Source organism: Mustelus asterias, chromosome 1, assembly GCF_964213995.1.
Source record: "Mustelus asterias chromosome 1, sMusAst1.hap1.1, whole genome shotgun sequence".
Taxonomy (NCBI): Eukaryota; Metazoa; Chordata; class Chondrichthyes; order Carcharhiniformes; family Triakidae; genus Mustelus; species Mustelus asterias.
In genome coordinates, this window is record NC_135801.1 from 61,103,265 (window position 1) to 61,126,759 (window position 23,495).

The following is a 23,495-nucleotide window of genomic DNA, read 5'->3' on the forward strand; positions in this document are numbered from 1 at the left end:
GGGCCCCCCTCTCGCCTCCCCTCTCCCCGGTACTAGTGTGAAACTCCCTGCTTTCCAAATAGTGACTGAGTGTGTAAGGATTGCAATGCGGAGCATGCCTGAGAGGCCAGCGTGGATTAATCCATTATTCCCGCCGTGATGACACTTAGACATTTTTTGGGAGAGCTCTGCACAGATTCTGTTTTCCTCCATTTAGAGGACTGGGGGGAAAGCTCCTTTTACAGGCTTGTGCTCAAGTTTTTCTGTTTACACTGCATTCTGTTGACGCTGCACCCACGCGATCCTGTGAAATTAGTGGGAGTGGTGGGCGGGGGGAGGATTGCGGAATCAGGATACCTTTTTCCTCTTTTGGTATCTCCTCTCAAATTTGGATTTTAATTACAATTCCTTATTTGCGATAATGAACTAATATCCAATTCATCTCAGCTGCCAACTGTTTGACACAATGAAACTGAAATCAGACAAGCGGAAGAAGCACTTTGTGTAAGTTACGAACAGATCAAATGAGTTGCTGCACGGCTGGTCCTGATAATCTGCACCACATCTCCAGGGACCCCGATGTGGATGATGCAAGATTGAATCAAGCTGTGGCATTTAATGGGAAGTTGCAGAAGCTGGAAATTGGGAATTAGAATATACAATCAGTCGGGAAAAAGATATCAAATTCTGAGATCACATACCAACCGACTCAAGAACAGCTTCTTCCCTGCTGCCATCAGACCTTTGAATGGACTTACCTTATATTAAGCTGATCTTTCTCCACACCCTATCTGTGACTGCAACGCGATATTATGCACCCTCTTCTTTCCCTCTCCCCTATGCACTCCATGGACGCTATGTTTTGTCTGTTCAGTCCGCAAGAGACAATACTTTTCACTGTATCCCAATACATGTGACAATAATAAATTAAATCAGATAAATAATAGGCAAATCTGATATGAATGAAGACAGTCACAACTGGAATAAATGAACTGTCCAGCAGCTTGCCCACTGATTGTGTAAACTATTGTACAAATATATCACACCATAACCAAGTGTACAGTAGTCCTTCCAAGAGGACCGTATCCCATGTTTCAGGACCTGCGCCAGCTTCCTGATTATAGTGCGCATTTACAATGCTGTATTATTTACTGTAGTGGAGGCCTTGTGGTGCCGTCGGTAGTGTTCCTGCCTCCAAGCCAGCAAGACCCACTCCAGGATTTGATGGCCAAGTAAGCTGCGTTCAGAGTGCAGCCAAACAGGTTGAATATCAACGTGTAAATCCTACAATATATGGCAATGACAGGCAGTAAAAACAGGAGCGATTCCTGGACAGCCACGTGGTGAAATAAAGGTTGGAGCCTCTACCACCACTATAGAAACATAGAAACTAGAAGGAGGAGTGGGCCATTTGGCCCTTTGACCATGCTTCACCATTCATTTCGATCGTGCAAATCATCAAATTCAATATCCTGATTCCACCACCCCCCCACCCTCCCCATTCCCCTTGATCCCTCAGCCCAAGAGCGATATCGATAGACAACATCTATCCATGACTCCAGACAGACTACACCACACATGTAAAACTGCATGTTGGCACAACAATTCCGATTCCTTTCAGCGGGGGGTGGATTTGGGACCTACCTCTTTACCGTAGTCATGGCGAAGATTGAGGTGCTGTGAGTTGGACCTGCCATTGGGCAGAGAACTGAACAAGAAAAACATTTACAGTGTCATTCAGAGAGGTGTTTAAAATCCAAAAGGATGTTTCCAACTCCGATGTGAAAATTCCGACCCACGTTCAGCAGTTTTATCTCACTCAGGCTATTCACATCCTGGGCTAGTAACTGGCAGAACCAGATTCCACCCAGTTTCCGAGAGGCTACATCACATTCTTAGCCAATCCTGGCCAGCTTTCCAGTATTGTGCTTGTGGCATTGTTGCTTGTCATTTGATTGTGATGCATTGGTGAGCTGATGATATAAATGAACACACTATATTCTGTAATCTATTCAATTTTTTGTCATCCATTAATGAGATTTGAAGCCTCTGGCAAGGCCAGCTTTTATCGTCTTTGAGAAGGTGGTGGTGAGCTGCTTTCTTGAACCGCTGTAGCCCATGTATTGCAGATACACCCAAAGCTGTTATGGAGGGAGTTCCAGGACTTTGACTCAGTGACGGTGAAAGGGCAGAGTGACAGTCCCAAATCAGTGTGGTGTGTGATTTGGAGGGGAACTTGCAGATGGTGGCAGCTCCATGCGTCTGTTGCTCTTGATCTCTTAGGTGGTAGCGGTTGCAGGTTAGGAAGGTGCTGTCAAAGGAGACCTGGTGAGTTATTGCAGTGTATGTTATAGATGGTGTACACGGCTGCCACTGTGTGCCAGGGTGGAGAAAGTGGATATTTATTTAGAACAAAGCAGACCAATTGATCGGCACCTTGTTCAATAACTTAGTTGTTGAACTTCTTGAGCGTTGGCAATGGTTATGTTACTATAAACACAAAAGAGTTTCTTTAAATTAGGCTGTTAGGTAAACGTCTCAGTTCGACTTCAATGGCTGAAGAAGAGTCGAGGTTGTATTTGATCTCCTCTTCGCTGAGTCAAAGACAGAAACTATGGGTGGGATTCTCCAGTCCTGTCCATGACAGGACCCATTGCAGGCGGGAATGGAAAATTTGGCTTTCCAGCCAAAACTCCATTCACTTTCAGTGGCATCGGAAAATCCCAGCCGTGAATGCGACAGAAGATTTTGGCTTATGCTTTATATTTTAAGAACATAAGAACATAAGAAATAGGAGCAGGAGTAGGCCATCTAGCCCCTCGAGCCTGCCCCACCATTCAATAAGATCATGGCTGATCTGATAGTAGTTTAGTTCCACTTACCCGCCCACTCCCCATAACCCTTAATCCCCTTATTGATCAGAAATCTATCTATCTGTGACTGAAACATATTTAACGAGGTAGCCTCCACTGCTTCAATGGGCAGAGAATTCCAGAGATTCACTACCCTCTGAGAGAAGGAGTTCCTCCTCAACTCTGTCCTAAACTGACTCCCCCTTATTTTGAGGCTGTGTCCTCTAGTTCTTGTTTCCTTTTTAAGTGGAAAGAATCTCTCTGCCTCTACCCTATCCAGACCCTTCATTATCTTATATGTCTCTATAAGATCTCCCCTCAGCCTTCTAAACTCCAATGAGCACAGGCCCAATCCACTCAATCTCTCCTCATAAGCTAACCCCCTCATCTCCGGTATCAACCTGGTGAACCTTCTCTGTACTCCTTCCAAGGCCAACACATCCTTCCGCAAATAAGGGGACCAAAATTGCACACAGTACTCCAGTTGTGGCCTCACCAGTACCTTGTACAATTGCAGCAAGACCTCCCTGCTTTTATACTCCATCCCCTTCGCGATAAAGGCCAACATTCCATTTTCCTTCTTGATCACCTGCTACACCTGCAGACTGAGTTTTTGCGATTCATGCACAAGGACCCCCAGGTCCCTCTGCACAGTAGCATGTTGTAATTTTTCACCATTTAAATAATAGTCCATTTTACTATTATTCCTTCCAAAGTGGATAACCTCACACTTGTCAACGTTATACTCCATCTGCCAGATCCTCGCCCACTCACTTAGCCTATCCAAATCTCTCTGCAGACTTTCCGCATCCTCCATGCAATTCGCTTTCCCACTCATCTTTGTGTCATCCGCAAACTTTGTTACCCTACACTCGGCCCCCTCCTCCAGATCGTCTATGTATATGGTAAACAGTTGAGGCCCCAGCACCGATCCCTGCGGCACGCCACTAGTCACCAACTGCCAACCAGAAAAGCACCCGTTTATTCCAACTCTCTGCTTCCTGTTAGATAGCCAATCCTCAATCCACGCTAACACTTTACCCCCAACTCCGTGTACCTTAATCTTCTGCAGCAACCTTTTGTGAGGCACCTTATCGAACGCCTTCCGGAAATCCAAAAACACCACATCCACCGGTTCCCCTCTGTCAACCGCACTCTTCATAAAAATCCAGTAAATTCATCAAACACGACTTTCCCTTCATGAATCCATGCTGTGTCTGCTTGATCGAACCATTTTTTTCCAGCACATCAAATTCCCCAGTGATTTTGATTGTAAGTATAAAGTTAGTTTGTTATTTGTTTGAATATCCTACATATATTTAGGCAGATTTGTATTTTTCATTTTCTTCCAGGTGAATTGGTTTATTTTGCATTTATATTTTAGATTTATTTCAATTTATAATATTGCAGCCATTACAATAATCTAATATAAGATTTAAACTTTAAATAAGGATAGAATTAAATAACCATGATAAAAAGTTGCAGATTCACTTTCTATACCTCAGGACCCTAATTTCTCACACGTTCCTCACTCGGGAATTCGATGTGCTGAAAGCAGTTAACTCAAAGGTTTTTTTCTGCTGTACTATACCTAGTAAATATACTTTATTCAGAGATATTTTTATTTAATCCAAATAATCCTGGGAGGGAGGACATTTTATTTTAAGATCAAGTCTACAGCTGGTACAGGGTGCAATCTTACGACCTCGTCCCACCCGTCGTTTGGCGAGGTGAGGTGGTAAGATTGCGTGAGAGGCGGAAAATCAGTCTTGTGCCCATTTTCTCACCTCACACAATGTTACTGGCCCTGTTTTGCCAGCAAAATCGGCTTTGCACCTAGAAAGGGCGCAAAATCAATTTAAATATTAATGACATGCTTTACTTGTCATTAGAGAGTCCTGGACACTATTGTCCGGGCTCTCTTATACTGAGCCCCCTTGCTGATCGAGTTTCACACAGGCGACAATCACAGCTGGTCTCCACCAGTGGAGACCAGACATGGTGGCCGCGCTGGGGGATTGGAGATTGTTGTAGCCTCCTGGGTGGTCAGGGGCAAGGCCACCCTGGCATTGTCCATAGAATCAATAACTGTGCCAGGGGCAGTGCCATGGGGGGTGGGACCTGGCTGGTGGTGGTGGACTATGAGTTGGGTGGGGCTATGATATGGCGGGTGCTCTGCAGGGGGGGGGACTGCAAGGGGGAAGCTCAGTATGCGTGGTAATTGGGGAGAACTCTACAGGCGGGGGTGATCGGCGGAGGAGACGCTCTGCAGCAGGGAGTGATCGGCGGTTGGGGGGAGCTCCACAAATGGGGGGTGATTGACGGGAGGGACGGACTGGCACAGGGACCGATCGGCAGGGGAGGGGGAGGAGATCTGCCACAGGGAGGAATCGGTGGGGGATGGAGGCAGGGGGCGGTGAGGGGGTGGGATGATTTCTGGGACGGGGGGGGGGGGGGGGGGGGGGGGAGGAGGGTGGTGTGGGTGGAAGGAGGTGGGTGGAAGGAAATCTCCCAGTACACTGGGAGATCGAGGTCTCTGCACAATGGCATCCCAAGCGCTCTGCAGCTGGCTTCATTGGCGAGCTTGGGCTGTGACCCCCCCCCCCCTCCCCCTCCCCCTAGGCTTTCTTTTTGCACTGAGTGCCACAAGATTGCAACTTGCGGCTTGCCGAAAAAGCTGGTGCAGTTCTCTCCTGTTTTCTTGCTCATTCGGCACTTGGAATTTTTTTCATGAGATTGCACCCTGAGAATGATTTAAAATCTTTCCTCGCCAAGATTGACAGTAAGTTTGACTAAATAAATTTACCTTGTCAGGTGGTGAAGATTGTAGGACCTTGACACATGCATGCTGGTGTAGCTATCTACCCAAATTATTGCAATGAGGTGACTCCTGGATGCCCCAGTAATGTCACAAGTTGGAGTCAGCGACACATTGTGATTGCCAGTTGGCTGCACCAATGGTGTTTAGTTGAAGAATTTGGAATCCTTCGAGTCTCCCAAATAAACAAGCATTCCCTGGGAAGTCATTCCATCTCTGTGCCTCAATAATGCATGTCACTTCAGCTTCAGAAAAGAGCTTCCTTCTACAAAACTGGCAATTTCATTGCTTTCAGCAGGCAATTATAACACACTCTCTGGGAACATTTGTCAATACAGTGCCAACTTGTTTAAAGTTGTGTTGTGGGCCAGTTTTTTTTTGTGAACTAATTTCAGACTGCTCAATCTCATTGACGGTGGGTAGGACTCTTGTAGTTCTGGAAATTGGCCTTGATTTCATTTCAAAGTGATGGACTAAACTCCAGACTCTATAAAATTGCAATGCAGTTATGTTGAACCACAATGCCACCTGGCAGCTTTCCAATTTGCACAGATATTACAATTAATTTGCTTAGTATTGATGTTTTAAGACTAAATAGTTACTTTGAACAATACTGGGCACAAGCAACAAAAAATGACAAAGAAAGTGTGTTTGCCTGCTTCAGCAAGACATCCAAATGTTTTGCTTACTGACCTTAATTGTGACCCCATCAGAACAGCCTGGCTGGCAGTCCTCGGCTGCACTTTGGATTATTGCCACAGCTGCCAACTTAGCAATTCAAATTTGTTTTTGAACGTTTAAATATAAGCAATCTTCATTATTCCATGACTGATGCCATTACAAATTGATAGAGAGTAACTGTCTGGGGACACACGGCCCCAGCTTTCTGGTTCAATTCTCATCAATTAGCCATTCTGGTTTTTCCAGGAGGTTGATTGTCCACCTCAGCTGATTGACAGTGAGCTGCCTTTCGGTGCCTACTTGCTGCGGTTCCTCCTTTTCTTCCTAGCAAACAGACTGCCCCTGCTGGGATTTCACCCATCATTCTGGGCTGAGCTGTCACACGCGCGGCGGCTTCCGGCTGGGATTGTGGCTGGGTTCATTGATCGACTTGAGCAATGTGAGGAAATTCGGAGGGTCTCCCCCATAGACGAGCCTTCGGACCACACAATCACCTGGCACCCCGTTGTATTGGAGCACCCAGGTTACAAACCCAGGACAATCTCCTCAAGGAGGTGAGAAAACTGGAGATAGTAAGGACATAAAGCAATTCCACATTCTTCTTATTACATTCAAAATATCCCATTTCTTAGTACTATCCAAAAGAAAACTGAAGCAAGTTGAAGTAAGTTGCAGGTCAGGCAGAACTAGACATACTTTTCCATTTCAAAAACAGAAAAGTGCTGAAAAATCTCAGCAGGTCTGACAGCATCTGTGGAGAGAGAATAGAACCAATGTTTCGAGTCGAGATAACCCTTCATCAGAGTTCTGACAAAGGGTCACCGAGACTCGAAATGTTGGCTCTATTCTCTCCCCACAGATACTGTCAGACCTACTGAGATTCTCCAGCATTTTTGTGTTTTTGTTTCAGATTCCAGCATCCACAGTATTTTGCATTTATACTTTTCCATTTGCTGACTCTTCAACTGTGAACAGATTGGAATTCCAAAAAAGTTGGATGAATGAACAGAGCCTACTGTGAATAATGACACAGTTGGAATTCCAATTCTCTTCCCACACCTAGTGCTGGCAGAACTTTGTGTGGTGAACCATCGTTGGTTCCCACTAGATAGTTCTGAGCCAGGGTCTGGCCAGTACTACAAGTATGTATATATGTTGCTGTTGGGGTTAGGGATGGGTTGTTCTACTTGTTGCTGTTGGGGTTAGGGTTGGGTTGTTACACCTTGTATTATAGTTATTGTGGTACATCCCAGTCGGGCTCCGCCTCCTGGGAGAGGTATAAAGGTCTCTGCTCTGTCTGGGACCCCTCAGTCTGGGATCGTGTATATAATTAGTAGCTGTCTTGTTACAGCAAATAAAAGCCTTTATTTCCTGAGCATCAAGCCTCGTGTATGATAACGCGCATCACTTTGTCTATTTCTGTAGCTAGTAATTCCCGGAACAGATCGCTAGTCTGGCGCCAGGGGATTATAGCTTGAGGAGCACCATTCCACATCAAGGGTGGCTGACCAGGAGTCTCTCCTGCTCTTACCGCCAACCATTGGCATGTTTGGAAGGTTTTACAGGTTTGCACACTCAACCTGTTTGACCGCATCATGAATGCACCTTCGTTGGCCATCAGGTCTTGGTGAGACTTGAACCCAGAGTTTGTGGCTCAGAGGCAGGGACGCTACCCACTGTGCCACAAGCTCTCCTCCGCTGCTGGAATGGATGCAGGTTTCTGTTACTTCTCAGCAAAATACGCCATCAGTACTGGTATTGGCCTTTAAGTTATTGTGTGTTATGGCAAGGAGCTGGCTAATTAATATGGAGACATTCACAAGGCAATCAACACCATAGAGAGGTTGATAACGCGCATCAATTTTATTTGCTGTAAATAAACTCTCGTCGGAAGAAAAAAGAGTATGGAGCAGATACTGAAGCCTGAACGCCTTACACTAGATCCACGTGCGGTGGGCGCCTCTAACACCTTCGACCACTGGCTGAAATGTTTTGAGGACTACCTGGCAGCCTCCGCAGCGTTCACCACAGATGATGACAGACTCCGGGTCCTCCATGCGAGGGTAAGCGACACCGTCTACCTCACGATCCGTGCAGCCACCGACTACACAAAGGCCCTCGAGCTTCTTAAGAAGCGTTATATTAAACCGCCCAACGAAATACACGCTCGTTACCTCTTAGCCACTCGACGACGGCAGTCCGGCGAAACGATGGAGGAATACGCGATTGAGCTCCTACAGCTAGCCAGGGGCTGTAACTGCAAAGCAGTGTCAGCAGACCAGAATATGAACGACCTCGCTCGAGATGCATTTGTGGCGGGAGTCGGATCATCGTACATCCGACTCAAACTACTGGAGAAAGATAACCTTGACCTCACCCAGGCAATAGAACTAGCGGAGATGCTGGAGACGGCCTCCAAAAGCCTAGTATTGTATCCTGAAGACCATGTGGAGTCAACGTGGCAGGAGCAGTCGCCAATCCCCCCTCGTCCCTCGGGTTCGAAATGCTGCGTGATGGCGTGCTCACACTCGGGCCAGACGACGGCAGCAGCTCTGGGCGGCCCGCGGTGTTACTTCTGTGGGGGAGCGAAGCATACTCGGCAACGGTGTCCCACTAAAGCTGTGTTGTGCTCCGCCTGCGGTAAGAAGGGGCACTATTCGAAAGTGTGCTGCTCTAAATCTGCTTCTCGGAACAGCAGTGCGGCCTGCGATTCCTCAGCGCCCGGTTCTTCGTCGTTGACATCGTCGAGGGTTTCGTCCACGTGCGAGGCCAGGACGACGCCATTACGGTCGACGGAGTCGGAGATGTGTGACCACCAGGGGTCGCTGAGTTTGGCGCCATCACCCACGTGCGACCTATGGGAGCGGCCATGTTGGTCGGCACCGACCACGAACGACCAGCAGGGGTCATCCTCGTCAATCTCAGCTGCCTGCAGTGGCGCTCATGAACCAACGGTGGCGTCGTCGATCATCCTGGACCAGGCCAAGCCTCATAGACTTGACAAGTCTATGATGAACATTCAGGTAAACGACCACTTGATTTATTGTCTGTTGACAGCGGGAGCACTGAGAGTTTTATCCACCCAGACGCTGTGAAGCGGTGTGGACTCCGGATTCAACCTGTCAAACAGACAATTTCTATGGCATCAAGGTCCCGGTCTGTCACCGTGCTAGGGAGTTGCGTGGTAACTTTAACGGTGCAAGGCACAGTTTACGAGCGTCTCAAGCTCCTAGTGTTGCCGCACCTTTGCGCGCCAATACTTCTCGGACTAAACTTCATGGTCCACTTGAGGAGTGTAACCCTACAGTACGGTGGGCCACTCCCTTCGCTTTCAGTGGGAGAACAGCAGCCTCCAAATTGCCCAACGCGCCCCGCCTGTAGCCTCTCGACGCTGAAGATCACCACACCCTCCTTGTTCCAGAATCTTGTGCCAGGCTGCAAGCCCATTGCGACTAAGAGTAGGCGTTACAGCGCTGAGGATCGGATCTTCATTCGATCTGAAGTTCAGCGGCTCCTCAAGGAAAGGATCATACAACCTAGCGCTAGTCCGTGGAGAGCGCAGGTCGTGGTGGCCAAGAGTGGGAACAAACCCCGGATGGTCATTGACTATAGTCAGACCATTAATCGATACACACAGCTGGACGCGTATCCCCTCCCGCGCATATCTGACATGGTCAATCAGATTGCGCAGTACCGGGTGTTCTCCACCATTGACCTCAAGTCTGCCTACCACCAACTCCCCATTCGCCCAGAGGACCGACAATACACGGCTTTTGAGGCGGATGGTCGCTTGTATCACTTTCTCAGGGTTCCCTTTGGTGTCACCAATGGGGTCTCGGTCTTCCAGCGTGCTATGGACCGAATGGTGGACCAGAACAGGCTGCGGGCTACCTTCCCGTACCTGGATAACGTCACCATCTGCGGCCATGACCAGCAGGACCACGACACAAATCTCCTGAATTTCCTACGCACTGCATCTCGCCTGAACCTGACCTACAACAGGGAGAAGTGTGTGTTTCGTACGCGCCGTTTAGCCATCCTCGGATACGTGGTGGAAAACGGGGTCATTGGCCCTGATCCAGACCGTATGCGCCCCCTCTCTGAACTTCCCCTGCCCACTAGTGCAAAAGCACTGAGAAGATGCTTAGGCTTCTTCTCTTATTATGCACAGTGGGTTCCCAATTACGCGGACAAAGCCCGTCCGCTCATTAAGTCCACTTCTTTTCCCCTAACACCAGAGGCCCGATTGGCCTTTGATAAATTAAAAGCCGACATCGCGAAAGCTACGATGCACGCTGTTGATGAGTCCATCCCCTTTCAGGTGGAGAGCGATGCATCTGATTTCGCCCTGGCCACCACACTTAATCAGGTGGGCAGGCCCGTCGCCTTTTTTTCCCGCACCCTCCAAGGCCCCGAAATTCGGCATTCAGCGGTGGAAAAGGAGGCCCAGGCCATTGTGGAGGCCGTCAGGCACTGGCGCCATTACTTGGCGGGAAAACGGTTCACCCTGATCACGGACCAGCGGTCCGTGGCGTTCATGTTTAATAACACGCTGAGGGGCAAGATCAAGAATGACAAGATCTTGCGGTGGAGAATTGAACTCTCCACCTATAACTATGACATCATGTATCGTCCAGGGAAACTCAATGAGCCCTCGGATGCCCTCTCGCGTGGAACATGCGCCAGTATACAGGAGGACCGTTTGCAGGCTCTCCATAATGACCTATGCCATCCTGGGGTCACTCGGCTCTACCACTTTATAAAAGCCCACAACCTGCCCTACTCGGTGGAGGATGTCAGGTCCGTAACAAGAAGCTGTCGGGTATGCGCGGAATGCAAACCGCACTTTTACCGACCTGACCGGGCACAATTAGTCAAGGCCACTCGTCCCTTCGAGAGACTGAGTGTCGATTTTAAGGGCCCCCTTCCCTCAACAGATCGGAATGTGTACTTCCTCAACATCATTGACGAGTACTCGAGATTCCCTTTTGTTATTCCCTGCTCTGATACATCCGCTGCCACGGTTATCAAGGCATTCCGGGATCTTTTTACCCTGTTCGGGTACCCCAGCTACATTCACAGCGACAGGGGCTCGTCGTTCATGAGCGATGACTTGAGGCAATACCTGCTCTCATACGGGATTGCCTCTAGTAGAACCACGAGCTACAACCCTAGGGGTAACGGACAGGTGGAACGTGAGAATGCGACAGTCTGGAAGGCTGTCTTACTGGCGTTGAAGTCAAAAAGCCTTCCAGTCTCCCGTTGGCAAGAGGTGCTCCCTGATGTGCTCCATTCCATACGCTCACTCCTGTGTACGGCAACCAACGCTACTCCCCATGAGAGGATGTTTTCATTCCCTCGGAAGTCTTCCTCTGGGACCTCATTACCGTCTTGGTTGACGTACTCAGGACCTGTCCTCCTGCGGTGACATGTAAGGGCCCGCAAGTCCGACCCATTGGTCGAACAGGTCCATCTCCTCCACGCCAACCCTCAGTATGCCTATGTGGCATACCCTGACGGGCGAGAGGACATGGTCTCGATCCGAGACCTGGCACCAGCAGGGGACGTAGGAACCCCTGTTGCTCTCATACCCCCTGTTGCAAACCCCATAACTCTTGTTTCCCCTCCGGACACGGCGCGGGCAGCATCGGGACCCATTACTTAACCCTTTTACTCCCGTGTACAGCTTGCCTGAGTCCAGAGGATGGTCACCACTTCAGGGCGTGTCGGAACTCCATGGATTACCGTCACCTCAGGGTCAACCGGCCCGTGAGTCTGTGGAGGAACAGTTGGACATCGCCTTGGGGAGAACGCCACCGCAAGTGCCTACTCCGGTGTCATCGCCGGTATTGAGGAGGTCACAACGACGGTGCGGTCCCCCTGACCGTCTGAACTTATAGACTGATGACAAATTATTCTGTTTTTTGTACCCCGCCGGCCTTTGTCTTCAAAGGAGGGGTGAATGTGGTGAACCATCGTTGGTTCCCACTAGATAGTTCTGAGCCAGGGTCTGGCCAGTACTACAAGTATGTATATATGTTGCTGTTGGGGTTAGGGATGGGTTGTTCTACTTGTTGCTGTTGGGGTTAGGGTTGGGTTGTTACACCTTGTATTATAGTTATTGTGGTACATCCCAGTCGGGCTCCGCCTCCTGGGAGAGGTATAAAGGTCTCTGCTCTGTCTGGGACCCCTCAGTCTGGGATCGTGTATATAATTAGTAGCTGTCTTGTTACAGCAAATAAAAGCCTTTATTTCCTGAGCATCAAGCCTCGTGTATGATAACGCGCATCACTTTGTCTATTTCTGTAGCTAGTAATTCCCGGAACAGATCGCTAGTCTGGCGCCAGGGGATTATAGCTTGAGGAGCACCATTCCACATCAAGGGTGGCTGACCAGGAGTCTCTCCTGCTCTTACCGCCAACCATTGGCATGTTTGGAAGGTTTTACAGGTTTGCACACTCAACCTGTTTGACCGCATCATGAATGCACCTTCGTTGGCCATCAGGTCTTGGTGAGACTTGAACCCAGAGTTTGTGGCTCAGAGGCAGGGACGCTACCCACTGTGCCACAAGCTCTCCTCCGCTGCTGGAATGGATGCAGGTTTCTGTTACTTCTCAGCAAAATACGCCATCAGTACTGGTATTGGCCTTTAAGTTATTGTGTGTTATGGCAAGGAGCTGGCTAATTAATATGGAGACATTCACAAGGCAATCAACACCATAGAGAGGTTGAAAGCAAATTTCTGAGGAATATTCCAGGAAAGGCTCAGAAAAGTCTGAGTTATGAACCATATGACTAGGTATAACCCTTGGCTCAACACCAGCACTTTGTCTCTGAACCAGAAGCTTGTGGGTTGAAATCCCACTGCAGGGAATAGAGCACAAAACCTAAGTTGACACTCCTGCGCAGTACTGAGGGAGTGCTGCACTGTTGGAGGTTTCAGCTTTTATATGGGACATTGAACCAAAGCTCCATCTGCCCCTTGATGTGAATGTAAGAGATCCCATGGCTCTTGTCAGGGAGGAGAATGGAAGCTTTCCCTGGTTCTCTAACAAATACTTATCCTTCAATCATCATCACAGATTTCTGGTAATTCCCAGAACAGGAAGTCTCATTCCTGTTTGTCCAAGCTTGCTGTGTGCAAATTGTCTGCTATGTTTCCCTCATTACAGCAGTGACTACATGCAAATGCAGTACCCAATTCACTGCAAAGTGCTTTGAATATTCTGAAGTTGTGATTAGTGCTAAATAAATATAGATTTTCCTCCATTTCTGTCTTTCTGTCACTCTTTCTCTCTCTCTCATTTTCTTTCTTTGTCTCTCATTCTCTTTCTTTCTCTCTCTCTCTCTCTCTCTGCTCCAGATTCAAGTCTTACTTCAGGACTTGATGACCATGGAAGGTGAGTTCGTAATGTTGACAAACATTAGCTTCTTGCACCAATTTTCCTCCATAAGCTCAAAAAAAGTATCTGGTCACCAGTTTAACCTCTACTTCCTCACTCACCAAGTCAGGAAATCAGTGGGGTGGGTAAAGCACTGTATTCACTGCCTGCAGTGTGGCCAGCTCTACACTGGGGAGACCACAAGCAGATTGGGGAACTGCTTTGAGGAACACCTTTGTTTGTCCACAAACATGGTCCTGAGCTTCTGGCAGCCTATCAGTTTAATTCTCCACCTCGTCTCTGATACTGATGTCTCTGACACTGGCCTCATGTGGTGTTCTAATGAAGTTCAATGTAAACTCAAGGAACAACACCCCCATATTTCACTTAGTCACTTTGCAGCCCTCCAGGTTCAACACTGGCCCAGGTCTTCTGGTTTGTGGATTGTCCGAAGCCGGGCTCGGAAGACGCTGCCAGAAATGAGGATTACTGTCGGGGCATTTAAAAGTTTGAGTAGAGCAGCAATCTGACAATGATTGCAGCAGATCTGAGTCATCAAGTTTAACAATTTCAGATCATTGTCTCTGCCCCATTTTGTTTCCTTTTCTTTGCATGTTTTATTTTTTCTCTGTTTTTGCTTTTGGATGTCAATTGTTCATTATTCTGCCATTCACACCTTCTCTAGATACATTTTATTGCTTCTTTACCTGTTCTATTACTACCCCATTGCACTTTTGTCATTTAACCTGTGCTGTCTTCCATCCTTTCTATTTTGCTTTTGCTAAGGAAGGATATATTGATGGGATTTGATGATTAAGAGGGGGGGGATGCTAAAAGTTTATTTATTAGTCACAAGTAGGCTGACATTAACACTGCAATGACGTTACTGTGAAAATCTCTTAGTTGCCAGACTCCAGCGCCTGTTCGGAGAATTGAAGGAGAATTTAGCATGGCCAATACACCTAACCAGCACGTCTTTTGGACTGTGGGAGGAAACCGGAGCACCCGGAGGAAACCCGTGCAGACAAAGGGAGAACATACAGACTCCACGTAGACAGTGACCTAAGTCGGGAATCAAACTTGGGTCTTTGACTCTGTGAGGCAGCAGTGCAAACCACTGTACCACAGTTTGGGCCATTGACCTGCTGGGCTGAATAGCCTGTTTCCGGGCTGTGCATATTAATATATAAGAAAATCAGTCACCATTGTAAGATTTTGATCGCTCTGTTAATTTTTGGAACCTTTAATATCTCTGGATTTTATCCTGTAACTACAGTTTAAAATTATGTGGTCATATAGTTATATATACAGTTATAGTTCGGATGGGGCAGTTTTTGTGCAGTGTGTGCAGGAGGGGTTCCTGACACAATATGTGGATAGGCCGACAAGAGGTGGGGCCACATTGGATTTGGTAATGGGAAATGAACCGGGCCAAGTGTTGGATTTGGTTGTGGGAGAGCACTTTGGAGATAGTGACCACAATTCGGTGTCTTTTATTATTGCAATGGAGAGGGAGAGGGCCATGCGGCAGGGCATAGTTTACAATTGGGGGAGAGGTAATTATGATGCAATCAGGCGGGAATTAGGAAGCATAGGATGGGAACAAAAATTGTCAGGCAAAGGCACTAATGATAAGTGGAACTTTTTCAAGGAACAAATACTGCGTGTCCTTGATAGGTATGTCTCTGTCAGGCAGGTAGGAAATGGCCGAGTGAGGGAACCATGGTTCACGAAAGAGGTGGAATGTCTTGTGAAAAGGAAGAGGGAAGGGATGAGGAAACAAGGGATGAGGAAACAAGGTTCAGATGGCTCGATTGAGGGTTACAAGTTAGCAAGGAATGAGCTGAAAAAGGGGCTTAGGAGAGCTAGGAGGGGGCATGAGAAGTCCTTGGCGGGTCAGATCAAGGAAAGCCCCAAGGCTTTTTACTCTTATGTGAGGAATAAAAGAATGACCAGGGTGAGGTTGGGGCCGGTCAAGGACGGCAGTGGGAATTTGTGCATGGAGTCAGAAGAGATAGGAGAGGTGATGAATGAATACTTTTCTTCAGTGTTCACCAAGGAGACGGGCCATGTTTTTGAGGAAGAGAGGGTGTCACAGGCTGATAGGCTGGAGGAAGTAGATGTTCAGAGGGAAGATGTACTAGCAATTTTGAATAAACTGAAAGTTGATAAGTCCCCTGGGCCTGATGAAATATATCCTAGGATTCTTTGGGAGGCAAGGGATGAGATAGCAGAGCCTTTGGCATTGATCTTTGGGTCCTCACTGTCCACGGGGGTGGTGCCAGAGGACTGGAGAGTGGCGAATGTTGTTCCTCTGTTTTAGAAAGGGAATAGAAATGACCCTGGTAATTATAGGCCGGTTAGTCTTACTTCGGTGGTCGGTAAGTTGATGGAAAAGGTCCTTAGGGATAGGATTTACGACCATTTAGAAAGATGCAGCTTAATCCGGGATAGTCAGCATGGATTTGTGAAGGGCAAGTCTTGCCTCACAAATTTGATAGAATTTTTTGAGGAGGTAACTAAGTGTGTAGATGTAGGTAGTGCAGTTGATGTCATATACATGGATTTTAGTCAGGCATTTGATAAAGCCCCCCAAGGTCGGCTTATGAAGAAAGTAAGGATGTGTGGGATAGAGCGAAGTTTGGCCGATTGGATAGGTAACTGGCTATCTGATCGAAGACAGAGGGTGGTGGTGGATGGAAAATTTTCGGACTGGAAATCGGTTACCAGCAGAGTGCCACAGGGATCAGTGCTTGGTCCTCTGCTATTTGTAATTTTTATAAATGACTTGGAGGAGGGGGCTGAAGGGTGGATCAGTAAATTTGCTGATGGCACCAAGATTGGTGGAGTAGTGGATGAGGTGGAGGGCTGTTGTAGGCTGCAAAGAGATATAGATAGGATGCAGAGCTGGGCTGAAAAATGGCAAATGGAGTTTAACCCTGACAAATGCGAGGTGATTCATTTTGGTAGGACAAATTTAAATGTGGATTACAGGGTCAAAGGTAGGGTTCTGAAGAATGTGGAGGAACAGAGAGATCTTGGGGTTCATATCCATAGATCTTTGAAGGTTGCCACTCAAGTGGATAAAGCCGTGAAGAAGGCCTATAGTGTGTTGGCGTTCATTAACAGGGGGTTTGAGTTTAAGAGCTGTGGGGTTATGCTGCAACTGTACAGGACCTTGGTGAGACCACATTTGGAATATTGTGTGCAGTTCTGGTCACCTCACTATAGGGAGGATGTGGAAGCGCTGGAGGGAGTGCAAAGGAGATTTACCCGGATGCTGCCTGGTTTGGAGGGTAGGTCTTATGAGGAAAGGTTGAGGGAACTTGGGATTTTCTCTTTGGAGCGGAGGAGGTTGAGAGGGGACTTGATAGAGGTTTATAAGATGATGAGGGGGATAGATAGAGTGAACGTTCAAAGACTATTTCCTCGGGTGAATGGAGCGGTAACTAGGGGGCATAACTATAGGGTTCATGGTGGGAGATATAGGAAGGTTGTCCGAGGTAGATTTTTTACTCAGAGAGTGGTTGGGGTGTGGAATGGACTGGCTGCAGGGATAGTGGAGTCAGACACTTTAGGAACATTTAAGAAGCTATTGGATAGGCACATGGAGTACTTCGGGATGATAGGGAGGAAATAGCTTGATCTTGGTTTCAGACAAAGCTCGGCACAACATCGTGGGCCGAAGGGCCTGTTCTGTGCTGTACTGTTCTATGTTCTATATGGAATTTCAGTTGGACAATTAACAGTGAAAATAGTTGGAGAACAGTAGTTGCCTGTGTGGAAAAAAAATGTTTTATTGTTTTATGATAAGCTGTCACAATAGCCACAAAATAAGTAGGTGTTTTCTAAAATCAGTTTGAAGGAATAGTTGAAAACGTTGTGAGCTTAAGATGACACTGTTTAACCACACCATGCATTTTTAAAAATACTTTTCCAATTCAATCAAATCAAGTCCAATTCAGAGTCTCAACAAATTGAGACATTCCCGATCCAAGCTGACAAGACAGGGCCTCCACTCCTGTCTTGGGCCTGATCTACATGAGCCAAGCTGATTGGAGTAGGTGCAGACTCACCTCCTCCAAGGCTTGATCTCATTTGCATCTTAGCCAAAAGGCCGAGATGCCGCTTTTAAAAATTGCTTCAAATGAAGCTTAAATGTAACCTAATGACCTCAACCAAGCACAGCATCCTATCCACACTACACTTGATCTCAGCCAAAAGGCCGAGAAGCAGCAATGCATGGTGTGTGTGTTAAACACACTATGCATTTTTTAAAATACTTTTCCAATCAAATCCAATTCAGAGTCTCAACAAGTTGAGACATTTCAGATCCAGGCTGACAAGACAGGGCGGGAGACCAAAACCACCCTGTCCTGGGCCTGATCTACATGAGTCAAGCTGATTGGAGAAGGGGGAGGATCCTCCTCCAAGACTTGAGCTCATTTGCATCTTAGCCAAAAGACCGAGATGCCGCTTTTAAAAATTGCTTCATATGAAACATATGAAGCCTCAGCGTAACCCAATGACCCCAACCAAGTGCAGGCGATCCATACTACACTTGATCTTAGCCAAAAGGCCGAGAAGCACTATGCATTGCTTTAATTGATCTGTGTCAGAGTAGGAAACCTTTATTCTCTGATATTTTCACAGGAAATGGTCTTAACTGTTGATTTGAATAGCTTTAGTATGGGGCTTGATTTGTTGATAAGAGAATGTGACTTTATTTATGGCTTCTTGTAGCTGGAAGGAGATGTGCATTTATTTGTGATGGAACGTAAATTTCTGGAGTCTGTGACCGATAAAGCGGGGGTTGTTGCAAATATGGGTGAGACAAGATGATTTGCATGCTGTAGCCAATAGGAGGAGCGAATTTGGATCATCTCCAAAAAAGAAAGGAGGAATGGTTTTGTCTCCATCAATTAAATGTTGTCTTGTAGGCAATCAGACAAATCCAAATTTGCACAATGTTGTCTTGTAGGCAATCAGACAGATCCAAATTTGCACACTGTTTCAGAGATATTACTTGCTGCTCTGTTTAACTGTAGGCATATTGTTTATAGTTCAGTAGTGATGTGTCAAAGAGTATTAGGTATCTGACATTGAAGTTCTGCTTTCTCTGCAGGTATTGCCCTTAGTGCCCTTCCTATGTACTTGGGTGAAATCTCACAGAAGCACATTCGTGGCTCCCTAGGGCAGGTCACATCTATTTTCATCTGTGTTGGTGTCTTAGTTGGCCAGATCTTAGGGCTTCCGGAGATACTCGGCAAGGTTTGTAAACTTGACATCTCAATCACAAATTCTATTACAATGCGTTCCAATTCTTTTACATGTATATATTTCTATAGCTACATTGATTGTTTGCTTTAAGAATGTTAGGGAAATGATATTGAAGACTGGATGTTTCGACAAACTCGTGATGTGAAGAGAATTTCATTGGTTTTTGTGAGTAATAGTGCTGTAAATGTACTTTTTGGGAATGTGTTTGTTGCAGAAAGGGGAAGAGAAATAAACTGGAACTCCCAATTCCCTTCCCTAACTGTCCGCAATCAGTATGGTTAGTTTTGAAAGGTGGGTCTGTGTGTTTCTAAGCCCCCTTTGTCCACCTGTGTTTAAAGTTTATTTATTAGTGTCACAAATAGGCTAAGATTAACACTGCAATGAGGTTACTTTGAAAATCCCTTAGTTGCCACACTCCGGCGCCTGTTCGGGTACAGTGAGGGAGAATGTAGCATGGCCAATGCACCTAACCAGCACATCTTTCAGACTGTGGGAGGAAGCCAGAGCACCCAGAAAAAACCCATGTAGCCATGGGGAGAACGTGCAGATTCCACACAGACAGTGACCCAAGTCGGGAATCGAACCTTGGCCCCTAGCACTGTGAGGCAGCAGTGCTAATCACTGTGCCACCATGCCGCACCTCTTTCTTTTATGAAATTGCAAACTTGGAGGTGCAGAGTCTATGAATGGAATTTGACAGCTCTGTCATGGTGGGGAAGAAGACCCTAAAATGTGGTGAGCAGTTCAAAAATCCATTGATTTCAGTTGGACTAGGAAATCCTAGCAAGCAGAGGAAGAGGGCGGGGGTGCACACACCGCCTAAAATTCCACCCTAATCATGCTTTGATTTTTGCCAAAAATCCCCGTCCTCGTTGACGGCTAAGGTTCTTCGATGCCGCTGAAAGTGAATGGAATTTTAGCTGGAATGCCAAATTCTCCTTTCTCACTTGGAATGGGGTGGCCACCGGCAAGATCAGAGAATCTGTGTTTAGGATAAGTAGCGTGAATTCCACAGAGGTGTGTTCTCTGTATATGTCCATCCCAGCGTGAGTCAAGTAGAATTTTCTGGAAGCTTGAGATAGTCAGTTGAATAAGCAAAAGTCATCTGACCTCTTGGCAGATATCTTAGCAGTTTATCAGTGTCCATCTTAAATAAAAGACAGTTCCAAGAGTTTCTACATAAACATAGAGTTCTTATTTAAAGTTTAAGGCATGCATTTGCTGGACAAGGCAATGCTTTTGACTTTGTGTGCAATGACTTGAAAATTCTTCTCCATTCTGTTTTATTTTATATAACTCAGATTGCTGAGTATTTCAGTGCCCAATAAATATTAAAAATCAACGGTAACAAGTCCCCAGGGCCTGATGGGATATACCCCAGGATACCGAGAGAGGCAAGGGAGGGAATTGCTGGGACCTTGAGAGAAATCTTTGCATCCTCACTGGCTACAGGGGAGGTCCATCTGACGAATGCAATATCCACTCCATCTGACAAAGGAGCAGCGCTCCGAAAGCTAATGGCATTTGCTACCAAATAAACCTGTTGGACTTTAACCTGGTGTTGTTAAAACTCTTACAGGGGAGGTCCCAGAGGATTGGAGAATAGCCAATGTTGTTCCTTTGTTTAAGAAGGGTAGCAAGAATAATCCAGGTAATTACAGGCCGGTGAGCCTTATGTCAGTGGTAGGGAAATTATTGGAGAGGATTCTTCGAGACAGGATTTATGCCCACTTGGAAATAAGTGGACGTATTAGCGAGAGGCAACATGGTTTTGTGAAGGGGAGGTCGTGTCTCACTGACTTGATCGAGTTTTTCAAAGAAGTGACGAAGATGATTGATGAGGGTAGGGCAGTGGATGTTGTCTACATGGACTTCAGTAAGGCCTTTAACAAGGTCTCTTTTGGCAGGCTGCTGCAGAAGGTGAAGTTGCACAGGATCAGAGGTGAGCTGGCAAGGTAGATACAAAACTGGCTCGCTCATAGAAGACAGAGGGTAGCAGTGGAAGGGTGTGTTTCTGAATGGAGGGCTATGATAAGGGATCAGTGCTAGGACCTTTACTGTTTGTAATATATATAAATGATTTGGAGGAAAATGTAACTGGTTGATTAGTAAGTTTGTGGACGACACAAAGGTTGGTGAATTTGCGGATAGTGATGAGGACCATCAGAGGATACAGCAGGATATAGATCGGCTGGAGACTTGGGCGGAGAGATGGCAGATGGAGTTTAATCCAGACAAATATAAAATAATGCATTTTGGAATGTTGAACACAGATGGGAATTGTGGTGAACCATCGTTGGTTACCACTGTGGGGTTATTCCAATGTGACTGTTGGGTTAGGGTGTTCACACTGTGGGGTTGTTATAATGTTGTTGTTGGGTTAGGGTGTTTACACTGTGGGATTAATATACCTGTGGTGGATGCTGTTATGGCACACCCCGGTCGGGCCCCACCTCCTGGGGAGAGGTATAAGACCCTCTGCTCAGGCGGGACCCCTCCAGTCTGGATTGGTGTACTCGTGTTAGATAGTTCCATTGTTTGTCAATAAAAGCCTTCAATCGCTGAAGCCTTGTACCTCGTGCTTGATTGTCGCGCATCAGGAATTATATAGTAAATGGCAGAACTCTTAAGAGTATTGATAGGCAGAGGGATCTGGGTATACAAGTACACAGGCCACTGAAAATGGCAACGCAGGTGGAGAAGGTAGTCAAGAAGGTCTACAGCATGCTTGCCTTCATCAACCGGGGCATTGAGTTTAAAAATTGGCAAGTCATGTTGCAGTTTTATAGAACCTTAGTTATGCCGCCCTTGGAATATAGTGTTCAATTCTGGTCACCACACTACTAGGAAGATGTGGCGGCTTTGGAGAGGGTACAGAAAAGATTTACCAGGATGTTGCCTGGTATGGAGGGCATTAGCTTTGAAGAGAGGTTGGAGAAACTTGGTTTGTTCTCACTGGAACGACGGAGGTTGAGGGGTGACCTGATAGAAGTCTACAAGATTATGAGGGGCATGGACAGAGTGGATAGTCAGAAGCTTTTTCAAAGGGTGTAAGAGTCAATTACTGGGGGCATAAGTTAAAGGTGCGAGGGGCAAGGTTTAAAGAAGAAGTACGAGATTTTTTTACACAGAGGGTGGTGGGTGCCTGGAACTTGCTGCCGGGGGAGGTAGTGGAAGCAGATACGATAGTGAGTTTTAAGGGGCGTCTTGACAAATGTGTGAATAGGATGGGAATGGAGGGATATGATCCCCGGAAGGGTAGGGGGTTTCAGTTCAGTCAGGCAGCATGGTCGGTGCAGGCTTGGAGGGCCAAAGGACCTGTTCCTGTGCTGTAGTTTTCTTTGTTCTTTGTTAAAGGCATTTGGAAATCACCAAAAATGGTCAAAACTGTCATTATTTTACTCAATTAAAATTTCCCAGATAAAGGCAAATATGCTGCAGATGCTAGAATCTGAAACAGAAACAGTAAATGCTGGAAATCGCAGGAGGTCTGGCAGTGAAAGAGATTTTTGTCCTATTTTCTTTGTCTTTAGCTCTGACAAAGGGTTATTCCAACTCAAACCGTTGGCTCCATTCCCACTCCATAGATGCCATCAGACCAGTTGAGTTTTCCAGCATTTTCTGTTAAAAACTTTCAGAACTGTCACACAGAAAATGAATAACATTGCCTCTTCCGATGATTTCATTCCTTAAACCCATTGCCAAGGTTGTCCATGAGGGGGAGTCATTTTCGAATGCATGAAGCCATTGGGGCAGAAATTGCTGTCGCGGGGTGTGTGCCATTACCTTGCCCCTGCACCCTTCAATTAAAAAGGTTTTGCCCACTACCTTGCTGGAAGTGAGTTGATAACTTGCACAGTGAGAGAAACAGGGCACCTGAATGGGAAAATCAGCAAACCTTAACTGTGATGATCTTTAAGGATTAGGAAATAAACAGAGGAAAAGCTGGCGAGGAAGATGAATTAATGAGAGTTAATTCAATATCACACCAGATACAGATTGAGAGGGAAAGAAAAATGCATCAAGAGGAGTGTAATTTTTAAAAAAAATCATTGGAATAGTAAGAATTCAAAAAAATAATTCTAAGATATTTATAATCTCCCAGAAAAAAATGTAAAACTTAAAGAAATGAGACTCCACATTTGTAGTTTTTGGGACAGAAAGATGATTGACACTCATTAACTGATCATATGATGAAAGGATATTTCAACAGGAGTTAGCTTTCTGTGGCAGGCTGGCAAGGCAATTAATGGGCAAATACATCAAATTCCAAGGGGAAAAATCCTGGCAAGGCTAACGGCGAGGTGCTGGATTCATGAAGCGAGTGGTGGAGTGGGGAAATTTGAACAAGAACTTTTGGATATTCTCAGTTAACCGTGCTACTGTTCTTTGCCTGAGGTTGTTGTACCGTTGATGCTTAAATAATAGTGAGCACTATTGACCTTGCTGTTATTTCAATGTAAATTCTGGTCCATTATTTATTCCAGAATAAGCAGAAGTGAC

The 23,495-nt window shown here is 46.4% G+C and overlaps 1 protein-coding gene across 1 annotated transcript in view; it reads left to right on the forward strand.

The window, feature by feature from the left end:
- slc2a9l2 (solute carrier family 2 member 9, like 2) overlaps positions 1 to 23,495 on the forward strand; it is a 408,797-nt gene that overhangs the window by 121,826 nt on the left and 263,476 nt on the right. Inside the window, exon 6 of the mRNA XM_078213118.1 lies at positions 18,838 to 18,983. Coding sequence (XP_078069244.1) covers positions 18,838 to 18,983 — 146 coding nt within the window. The remainder of the gene's footprint in view (positions 1 to 18,837; positions 18,984 to 23,495) is intronic.